Source organism: Rousettus aegyptiacus, unplaced genomic scaffold, assembly GCF_014176215.1.
Source record: "Rousettus aegyptiacus isolate mRouAeg1 unplaced genomic scaffold, mRouAeg1.p scaffold_m13_p_1, whole genome shotgun sequence".
In the NCBI taxonomy this organism is placed as follows: Eukaryota; Metazoa; Chordata; class Mammalia; order Chiroptera; family Pteropodidae; genus Rousettus; species Rousettus aegyptiacus.
Window position 1 is genome coordinate 138,950,596 of NW_023416284.1, and position 12,028 is coordinate 138,962,623.

Genomic DNA, 12,028 nt, shown 5'->3' on the forward strand with positions numbered 1-12,028 from the left:
GGATGAACTGTTAGACTGGTTCCAGAATAACAGACTACCTATATCTCATGAAGATGCTTACCAAAAAGTTAACAGCAGTGTGGGAAATGTGGTTAATAGTCAAGTGGGCGAAATGATCACCTCTGAAGATACTCAGGCAGCCTCTCTCCCAGGCCTCAGTATTTTGTGCAATGGGTTCATATATTAAATGGCACAATGATGGAAGAGATGAAAACTATGTATGGGATAAATATGGACTTTCATTTCCTCAGGTACAGCCAGCTATTGCTACTGCTCAGTGCCTAACATGCCACCAATGCAAACAACCCTGGGCCATTATGAAGTACCTACCTGTGGGACTAGAGAGCGATCTGGTAGTATGAAGACTATATTTGACCCTTTTGGTCACTGAAGGGATATCCATGTAGGAAGATATCTGAAATGTACACTGGAATTTGATTCTCTTTTCCTGCTCATCAGGTTCTGCCAGTAACCTCAAGTAGGATTACTGGATGTCTTATACATCATTATGATATCCCATACAACAATGTTTCTGACCAAGGAACTCACTTCATAAAGATTAATAAGACAATGGATGCTATGGGATCCACTGGTCTCACTATGTCACTCATTACTCAGAAAAAGCTGGCTTTATGATTAATGACTCAGCTGAGAGACATACTTTGGCAAGGCTGGAGTGCTATTCTGTAGGATGAAGTGTATGCTCTGAACTAGTAATCATTAGATGATACTATTTTTCTTACTGTCAGAATGTACAGTTCCAGGAACCAAGGAGTCAATGTGTATGGATGTCTTTTGCAATTGTTGCTAATAAACCACCTGGAAAATTTCTGTTTCCTTTCCCTATAACTAGCTTTGCTAGTTTGGAGGCTTAATAGCCAAGAGATTTTACAATTTACTTAGAAGCTGAAACAGCGATATGGCCATTTGGGGCTCTCAAGCTACAGGGTGGACAAGCAAAACGTGGTCATAGTATAATTTAGCTGACTGATCCAGATGAAGAAATTGGGCTGTTGCCACACTAAGGGGAGAGAAAATTTGAATCGACCGCAGAGAAATATTTTCACACGACTGTATCCGTTCAAAAAATTAATCAGAGTAAAGCTCTATAAAAATCCAATTACCAATGTTTTAGTAATATGGGTTTTGGTTACCTTACGGGATAAAGAATATTAGTTAGCGTAGGAGCTGGTCGAGGACGTGTACAGGTGACGAACTGTAGATATCGGTCTGATCCCCTGAGCAGTTGCAGAAACAAACACTGTGGCCTCTACCCTTGCTTCCTTGCTATCTCATATACACACTAATATTTTAAGTAACATATTTTATATATTTTAACTAACTTTGCTTCTCTTTCTTCTCCCTACCCTCCACTGTTAAATACAGCATGTGTTTATTGTTGGCAACTTTATTATAATTTAGTTACTAACTAGCAAGAGAAATATTGAGATGGGATTGCAAAAGAGCCAGAGGGTGCCTGGATATAACCAAGAGATCTAAGATTAATGGAGTCAATGATGAAATTTTCAGTAGTTTCCCTTGGGGAGAAGTGAGTAGATTTGGAATATATGACTACGAATTGCATTTTTAGGAGTTTTTTTTTTTTGTTTTTTTTTTGTTTTTTTTTAAAGTGTAGGTATGGAGAGAATGATGGATGAATGGGTTTGGCTAGCTGAAGAATATAGCAGACCTCTGCTATTTGTAGACAGCTAGTAACTAAACTGAACATTTCCTACAAAAGAGGCCAAAGAGGGGAGGAGATAGTCCTATTCCTGCTGCATGCTGGTGACAAAAGCTCAAGCATTTGGGTGTTTCCATCTTTGACTTGAAGCTTGAGAGACTGATGCAAAGACCCAACAACAGTTTGAGGTTATTGGTGGAAGTGGCGGCTGTCAAACCGAGGATCTAAATGACATGGCAGTATATGCCCACGAACTTTTGAAATCACTGCAAGAAGTCTTCATAATGTCCAATATGAAAGAGATAACTTTTGGGGTTTCTTTAAACTGCAATAATATATTTGAAGGAGTCTTTCTGTGTCCTAATACTTTACTTTGAGAGTTTCCTGAGTTAAGAAGATAGTAGGATAACTCATCTTACTTTTGCTAAGTAAGATAATAGAACATGTATATTTTCCTTAGTCATACTCTTTCCATCTTCTTCAGATTTGCACTAGTTTACTTTTCTTTCTTTCTTTGTCCCCTTCCTTTCTACCACCATATCCAGGGACACTTCTTGACTTAAAGCTACTCAACTGCAGGATGATTTTGATGCTGCTCTATTCCACAGGTACTCTGCTCCACAACTGCCAGGATAATTGCTTCTGTGCTTAACCTGCATCCTTAGAATGCTCAAGCTGTCAACACTAGTGTCCTATCCAGAGTACCTATGTCCTGCCACAGAACACCAATCTGACACTGTACAAAGAGCAGCAACAGGAACAGCACCAAGCTTATAGCCCAGGATGTTGTGGAAAGTAATTCTTACAAAAATTAAGTGCTAAAAAGTCCTCCAATTTCAAGTTAATTATTTTAGGAGATTCAACAATAGCAACATCTGCTTTATAGTAAGTTTTGGTATAATCAGATCTAACTTGCATTGTAATCAGCTGAAAACCCACTGAAATTTTTATTTTAAAGGTGATTGCTTTTAGAGGCAGGAATGAAACAGAGTCCGAGTTATCTTTATTTTGAGATGGGCTTGGTGAAACAAAATGACATAATTTCTAGCTGTCCTGTTTATGGCAGTGAAATTCTTTACAAAACAGCAGAAACTATGCATATAAATTTCATGGTTTATAATAACGTTTTGTGATAAATTTTTGTGCTGATAAAAAAACACAAAACAGAGCAGTGATTTTATACAATGGCTAAGCTGTCCATAGTTCCTTACGTTTTGTATATTAAAATGGAAGAAAAGTACTAGAGTTATATTATAGTTAGGACGAGCACATGAGGTTCACATTTAAGGTTAATGTGAGGCACATATGTGCTAAATGCACAACCTCTATGGACATACTTCAAGCAAATATCCCAAAATGTCTTTAATAGGTATGTACTTTGTACCTTGACTTCAAAGAAAAGTCTCCATTTGTAATATTTATGAATAAAACGATTTAAGCCTAGATCAATGTTGAAGATAAACTAAACTGCCAATATTCCATACATCTATTTTTCAGCATTTGCCTAAGTCAAGATACTGTTTAGACATAATAGAGTGATTATTGGGGCACGCCAATTAAATAACACAGGACGAGAAACATTTTGACAAAATTATTTTCATTTTAAATTATTATCTTGTATAAATATTTAGTATACAAGTAAAACCAAGTAAGTAATAGTGAAATTTGAAAGATAAAATGATAGCTTTCACTCTACATCAAGGAGTCACATGACACCTTTTACATGAAACTAATTTTGAGGTCTGCTACTTGTTAGTAAATAAGGTAATCTGTGGTTCTATGTAAGAACATTTTGAAATATTAGTTAACTATTACCAGTTAACTAATATTTAACTATTATCGGTTAACTAATATTTGTTAACATATTACTATAGTATACACAGTAACATCCAACATGTGTACTAACCCTAAATGAGTCATGCGAAGTAGAAGTGGGGGAAAATACAAACTGTTGAAACTAGATACTATAATACATATATACGTGTATGTGCGTGTGTATATATACACACACACATATATGTGTATATATGTGTATATATACACACACACATATATGTGTATATATGTGTATATATGTGTGTGTATACACACACACACACACACACACACATACACACACACCAAATATAAATCTATGGAGGGAGAAGGAATATCTACATTTAAAGGTAGTAGAAAGGATCGCAAAGAATCGTGTTAACAGACTGCATCATATAAAATCAAAAATCTTCTATTTGTAAAAAGCTAGCAAAATAAAGACATCTGATGAACTAGAAAAATTAACTAATAAGCAGATGAAAGAGTAATATGTGTGTGCATATATATGCATATATATAGAAATATAGATGAGAAAAAATGATATATAAAATTTTATATGTGTATATATATTTTTTAATCAGCTAACGCCCATACAAATATATAAGAAAAATGCTGTCCTGCAATTGATAAAGTCCAAAGGAACAAAGAAATAAAAGAGAAAAAGAAGACAATTACTAAATATAATATGAAAAGAAGTTTAAGCACACAAAAATCAAAGCATAGATTAAAACATTAAAACAAGGAACATTTTATCTATCATATATCAATAAATTATAACAAATGAGGATGTAGTAAAACTGTCACTCTCATATGCCGCTGATATTTCATACATCAATAGTGACAATATCAGGTGGTATAGCCCTTTTGGAAAGTAATTAGCAGTGTACATAAAAAGTTACAAAAATGTCCAAATTACTTGAGCTATTAATTTTAAACTTAGAACTCTACTCTGAGGAAATAATTCTAATTAAAAAACCCTATAATAATATAGATGCATGACTATTTAATTATAGCAGAAAACAATAACAGAATGGACACATAATAGAATGTAATTACATAGACAAAAAAATTATAATTGCATAAAATTTTAATGATGGTTATTACTTAGTTAAAGGATAAAAACAGCTTTTAATTTTTACATACTTAGTTTTCTAAATTTTTGAAATGGTCATGGTATTATATATTTTATAAAAATTTAATTTTACGAAATTGATTATAAGTTCCTAGAGGGCAGTGAACATCCAAATATTATGAAAAAATAGTTGAATATTAAAATATACACAGGCGATTATGTTAAAAGGAAAAAATATGGGGATAAAAATGGATATAAAAGTAAATATTTAATGGAAAAAAACTAGAAGAAAATACAAAAAAACATTAATAGTGTTAAGGTGGCAGTATTAAACATTTCTTCTTCCCTTTATTTTTTTCCAAATTTCTGTAATGTTGCACTAACCTTTTAGTATAGCTGAAAACTAAACACAATTAAATATGTAATTTATATTACACTATAATTAATCTGACATGTATGTGAAGGAGAAATAAAATATATTGCTTACCTCTCTTTCATCCATATTCAACCACTGCTTTGGATCTTCTTCAGTAGCCAGAAAGGCTATCAATTCCAAAGCAGTAAGACGAGTTTGACGTCTCGATGAGACAAATATCAAAACTGGTTTGGCTGGAGAATGACTTCTAATTGCTGTTGAAAAGTTGTGGAAAATAAAATAGTAAGCCACTTACACTGGAATCTGAATTTATTAGGTTACCAAATGGATACATGGAAGCTAATGTCATACATGATTTACGTGAATTCTTAATTTGGTCATGAAATTTAGTATTATTTGAACTACTAGATGGATCTAACGGCATATTTGAGAAAAGATAGTAAAGGAAAGGTCGCTGGCCCTACCTACGGGAACTCATTGCCTGAGGCAGGGAATATTTAACTTTGTCAGCTCCCAGTTCTGTTCTGAGCTGCTGAGGAAGAAGACACTTAAAAGCTGAGATTCTCCATTAATAGCTGTATTTAGATACAAAATCTTAGGTTGTGTTTTCTGTTTCTGAGTTCTGTTTTTGCTTGCCTAACAAACGATATTACAGTTAACTGGTCCTGGGATGTGGAGAGAGTCAAGTCCTGCAGGGTGATGAAACCTCTCTAAGAAAAGCCACAAAAAAATTCCTTTTATTTTTGCCCTGCTACCAGTACATGGACAATTAAGAGAGTTCATATCACTAAACTAGTAAGAGATAAGCCAGAATAACGTTTTCCTCTGTTTTTCTAAAAACGTATGTGCAAGGTTTCAAGTGGGAAGATAAGAGAGTATAGACAAGAGCTGGAGAGAACACCATGACTGAATCTATATCTGCGTGATGGCACATGGATAGTTGACAAGACAGAATTTGATAGTTTGAAAACTGGGTTTGAGACTAAAAAAAACCAACAAAACAAACGAACAAACAAAACACGTTAAAGAGCCACAGAAATCATTCGACCTAACTGAAAAGGAGGTTTCTTTGCTATACAGAGGCTTCAAAATAATGGTAAAATGGCACGAGTAAAATTTAAACTTATGTCTACCTAGCTCTCTTAAAACAGCCAGAGATACTTGTATTTCAGTTATTTACTATTGATTTTGTAAATATGAAGCACAAAATGCTTCATTTCAATCATTAATGTGCAATCAGACATTCCTTAAATATATATAAGCAATCTCAACAATACATATTATGAAAAATAACTCATCTTATTTCTCATTTACAGTTTATCAGATTACAGAATGTAAATGGCAATGCTTTGGTAAATCATACTATACACTATTTAAATACAATATTATACAATGTTTAAAATACACACATTAGTACAATATTGGTATAATTTGTACACATAATCATGAATGAATCTGTCTTTTTAAAACCTGAACATTTAATGGATTTTTGCTGCTGCAAGAACAGGTGTGCTTGAACAGCTCACAGCAGATTTATTGTTCATTAGTGATTTTGTACAATGCTTCTGTGGAGGTGTAAATAATCTGAACTGCCAAGATTGGTCTCTAGTTCACAATCAATACTTTGCTTCTGTCATAAGGCTAATTACAGCACCTAAAAAGTCACCTCACAACTGTCACCTCACAATCAACAGCAGTTCACATTAGAGAACTTATTTTGGACCTTATTTTTAATTGATGTAATAAATTTCCTTATGCAGCCTAAACAAAACATATCTCTATAAACTAAGAGTGTTATTCTTAAATCTTTCCTGCTTGCCTAATTTATTAGAAAGGGAAAAAAACCAAAATACAGAAACAGAAGTAAAAAAGTAAGTTTTGTGGTTTCTGATAAAAAAAAATAAAGATGATGTGACTTTGTTTTTGCTGTGGCTACAATCTATCATTTGTTCAAGGTACTACCATAAGAAAACATCTTAATGGATTTTTAGATTGACTTGATCACTATTTAAAATTATAGGTATTGGCAGCAAAACAGACACACAGACCAGTGGAACAGAATCGAGAGTCCAGAAGTAGACCCATATTTATATGGGCAAATAATTTTTGACAAAAAAGCCAAAAACATACAGCGGAGAAAGGAAAGCCTCTTCAATAAATGGTGCTGAGAAAACTAGAAAGCTACCTGTAAAAGGATGAAACTAGACTGTTGTCGATCACCACACACCAAAATTAAAGAAAACACAGGAATTAAACTCAAGAACCTCAGACTTAAAGAGGATTTTATGAATTTGACCTCAAAGGCACGAGAAGTAAAAGCTAAAATAAATGAATGGGACTACATCAAACTGAAATGCTTCTGGTCAGCGAAAGAAACCATCAACAAGGTAGAGACAACCATCAAAATGGGAAAATATATTTGAAGCAATGTCTCCGATAAGGAAGGGCCTGATATCCAAAATATACAAAGAACTCAAATGACTCTACAATAAAAAAAAACAAATGATCCAATCACAAATTGGGCAAAGGACATGAACAGACACTTCTCCCTAGAGGATATACAAATGGCCAATAAATATATAAAATGATGCTCAACATCACTAGCTATTAGGGAAATGCAAATCAAAACAACAATGAGCTACTATCTCACACCTGTTAGAATAGCTATAATCAACAGGACATGTAATAACAAATGCTGCAAAGGATGTGGAGAAAAGGGAACCCTCATACACTGCTAGTGGTACAGCCACTATGGAAAACAGTATGGAGGTTCCTCAAAAAACGAAGAATTGATCTATTATATGATCCCGCAATCCCTCTACTGGGTATTTACCCCAAAGACTTAAAAACTCATATCCGTAAAAATAGTTGCACACTGATGTTTATAGCAGCATTATTCACAGTGGCCAGGACATAGACGCAACTGAAGTGGCCTATGATAGATGACTGGCTAAAGAAACTGTGGTACATATATACAATGAAATATTACTCAACCATAAGAAGAGATGAAACACTGCCATTTGTGACAACAGGGACGGACCTTGAAATAATCATACTAAGCAAAATAAGCCAGGACATGGACGCAACTGAAGTGGCCTATGATAGATGACTGGCTAAAGAAACTGTGGTACATATATACAATGAAATATTACTCAACCATAAGAAGAGATGAAACACTGCCATTTGTGACAACAGGAACAGACCTTGAAATAATCATACTAAGCAAAATAAGCCAAACAGAAAAAGCCAAAGTTGAAAATCACATGATATCACTTATATGTGGGATATAAACCTAAAAGCATCAAATGAATAGGACAAACAGAGACATGGAGGATAGACTAATGGTTACTAGAGGGTAGAGGGTGGGGCAGAAGGGAGGAGATATATGGGGTAAAGGGGGTCAAATATGGAGGGAGATCAGGGAAGGGTGAAGTGGGTAAAGGGGATCAAATATATGGTAGCTGAAGGAAACTGGACTTTGGGTGGTAAACATACAATAGAGTATACAGATGTGAAATTATAATATACACCTGAAATTAGATAATTGTATTAACCAGTTACCCCAATAAACTTAATAAATAAATAAATAAAATTATACACATTCATTCTACTACAAACATATTATCATTTATAAATGTCATTTTTAATAATTAATTCAAAAATTTTTATATTCCTTGACAGTTGAAGTAAATAGTTTTAGATCTATAGAAGCTGGAGCAGTATCACCCTTTCAAAGAAACCCAAATTATTTAGAATAAATTTAGAGGATACCATACAAGACGGTTGTTACTCATTCCAAGAATCTATCTGACGCTTACCTTGAAATGTAGGCTTATTCATACTAGCCATACGGGGACAGTAATGTTGACCTGGGAAGCCTTGAATGTGAACTTCCAGTGGAACTGGGCGTACTGATGGTCGGAAGTTGAACAAGCCCATCTAGCATAAAAACGACAGAGAAATTACTTCCAGTTTCTACATTTAAGTTTATAATGCTATAGTGCCTGCTTCACACAACCACCTAAGCCCACACTACTAAAGGCCCGATTTATCAATCTTCCACATACCTGATGAATATTGAGCCAGTCAGCAAGGTCTCTGGCATTGGCTAATGCAGTGGATAGTCCAATTATTCTAACAGGCTTTTCTGTGTGCGATGAGATGAAATTTGTTCGAGAGACAATGACTTCTAGAACAGGGCCTCTTTCCTCCCCTAGGAAATACGAATAATGCACATTAATCATTTTAACAAATCCTAATCTGCTGACTGATGCAGGTATGAGAGTCGAATTTGTGAAATGGTTTCCGATATAATGGTACCCACCAAGCAGATGGATCTCATCTATGATGAGAATTGTGACTTGCTTTACATAGTTCCTATTTTGCCAGCTTCTGCTGACTCCATCCCATTTCTCTGGAGTGGTGACAATAAGGTCGGCTTTGGCAATAGATTTCATATCAGGAGTCACATCCCCTGTTAGCTCAATAACTCTGGAGAGGAATAAAAACGATCTCTTTAACTTTTTGGGTAGCATATGACCTTGGAAAGGCAAAATACAACTTTCGAAATAAAATTTTATAATGCTTAAAACAACTTGATCTCCCATTGATTTCTGAAATTTTCTGAGTTGAGTCTAAAACATGTTTCTTAAGAATTTTAAGATGATTTCCTCCTATAAAATAAAAGACATAAATTCAAAACACTGACAATCTTTTCTGCAGATGTAAAAAAAGTCAAAACTTTGCTTTATGTTTACAGAATCTCTACCCTATGTGATTTTAGAGATGAACTTACACCTTTCCCATATGCTAAAATAAACATCTTTCTAGTGAAGGAAATTGTTAACTTAAGACAAAAGAAGGCATTCATTAAGAATATAGTTATGTGTAAGCTTCATTTCTTAGGTTGAAATTTTCTATATCAATTACAGGCAAATTGAAACATATTAGGACAAAGAAGAAAGTTGCAGCAAATATGTGCCACCTCAGGTTGAGCAGATCCCAGTTTTATAGTAAGAAAGAGAGAAATCTAGAGGCTAACTCAAAATTTTAGAAAATCACTAAATAATTTTTACTTCTAACACTTGAAAAACAAAACAAAAAAAAAGGAAAAAATGATTTCCTCCTAGTGTGGTGTTTGAGTTTTTACTTATCTTTATACATTTCACTTTTACTAATTTTGAATATGTAATACATTAATATGGTTCAAAGAATACGTGGTGAACGGTCTCTGTAACATGTCTATTCTCCAGGTACCCAGTTCTCATTCTGAAGCAACCATATATTTATATTCTTCACCATTTTTGAAAACAAAAAAGTTTTTAAAAACCTTTTATTTAAAACCCTTTATTTAAAACATTTTAAGTAGTATCTCTAGAGATCATTCCTTCATTATATAGAGTTCTTTCTTTTATAGAGTGATATAATATTTTGTGCTGTTTGAATATACTATTATTTATTTAGTAATGCTCTATTGGACAGTTGGGTTACCTGTAATCTTGCTATTAAAAAACAATATTACAATGAATAACTTTGTGTAATATATATTTTTAAAAGTCATTTTCTTCAAAGAATTTTTATTGTTTGGTAAATTATTTACATGGAAAATGTCTTCTAAGTGGTTTCTGAATAACATAAAAATTTCTTTCTTTCGTTCGAGATTTAAAATTTTTGAAAAAATTATCTTGCCAATAAAAACATTCCTATTAAATAATTCAAAGAATTGAATTTTTCAATCTTAAAAGAATGAGAATATTGACGACATTTTAGTAGTAGTTACAATACCTTTAAATAACAGACTATGGAAATCATTGTAAAAGCATTTGAGTTTAATACAAATCTTTTATTTGTCCTTTTAGATTATTCAAAGCATATTTTCTGAAAAAAGTAAGAACTTACTTTTTACCAAGTTTTTCTTCTATTCTAACTTTCCAATCATCCATTCTCTCACGTACTAGGGCTTTTAGGGGTGCAATATATACTGCCTAAAAAGGGGGGCAAAAAGACTCTCATGAAAATAATGACAGTAGTTTCAAATAAAGGTAAACTCCATAAAATTTATCAAAATGTCACAGTGTGGTTTTAAATGTATCTTTTAATATAGAAAGACTTAAACTTTTAAATTAATGGGAAAAAAAATCATTAACTTAATTTACACTCATCCAAAGTAAGAGAGAAATAATACATCATAAAAATACTGACATAGAAAATTTTATTTTCTAAAAAGCACTGAACGTAATTTTTTAAAGGTATTTTATAATGAAATTATCTTGTAACATAATGAAACAAAATTTTAAAAATCATGAGAAATCTTTTAGAGAAAATTAGGGTTCAGATGAAAAAGTTTTTTTCTGGTATTATGATCAAGAGTTATCCAAGTTATACCTCTATCACAAAAAAGTTACTAATTGTGAAATTCTGAAGAGAAATAGTCTGGTTGTTTAGATTTTAATGTAAATTTTATGGAAGATGCCATTTGTGTATCTTAGGTGTTCTACTTTTTGTTGTTGTTTTTTAAAAAACTGGTCTTAGAATCCATATTTACATACAGATTATTAACTGAAAAAAATTCTTTCTTTTATAAAATGTTTCAAATTTAGCGTAGAGCCCTACTGGTGTTTTAACATGACTCCTAATGGACCAATAATCACACAATAGACTAAAAAGTAGGAAAACTTAAAGCTCAGGAGGGAATAAAAGTCACTAACTGGGAATCACTGAAAAAGGAAGTTAAAACATTTATGAAATCAAAAATGAGCAGGAAATTAGTTTCATAATTCCAATCACAATACACGGATTAGCTTTCTTCAAAAACAATGTTTTTAAACTGTGAGTGCTTCATATTTCAAGAATGCTTAAAATCAATACTTATTTGACTTATGTTATTTTACATAACTAATGATGTTAAGTCCACTTTGAGAAGAGTGGAATAAAAAGCTACATCTACATTTCCTGAGTATAATCAAATGGTATTTGTTCAAGTATTAGCATTCCCTTCACAGTCAAGTGATTTAGATTACGAATCATTATATATTTTATACATACAGCTATGAATTAGGTATCTTACATTGAAATGGTCGACAAA

At 32.9% G+C, this 12,028-nt stretch overlaps 1 protein-coding gene across 2 annotated transcripts in view; it reads right to left on the minus strand.

The window, feature by feature from the left end:
* The window catches only part of ASCC3 (activating signal cointegrator 1 complex subunit 3), a 265,634-nt gene that overhangs the window by 76,783 nt on the left and 176,823 nt on the right, over window positions 1-12,028 (minus strand). For both annotated transcript variants that reach the window (XM_036220315.1, XM_036220319.1), the window contains exons 26-30: window positions 10,843-10,928; window positions 9,269-9,435; window positions 9,012-9,157; window positions 8,763-8,883; window positions 5,056-5,198 (exon numbers count right to left, since the gene is read on the minus strand). In XM_036220315.1, coding sequence (XP_036076208.1) covers window positions 5,056-5,198; window positions 8,763-8,883; window positions 9,012-9,157; window positions 9,269-9,435; window positions 10,843-10,928 — 663 coding nt within the window. The remainder of the gene's footprint in view (window positions 1-5,055; window positions 5,199-8,762; window positions 8,884-9,011; window positions 9,158-9,268; window positions 9,436-10,842; window positions 10,929-12,028) is intronic.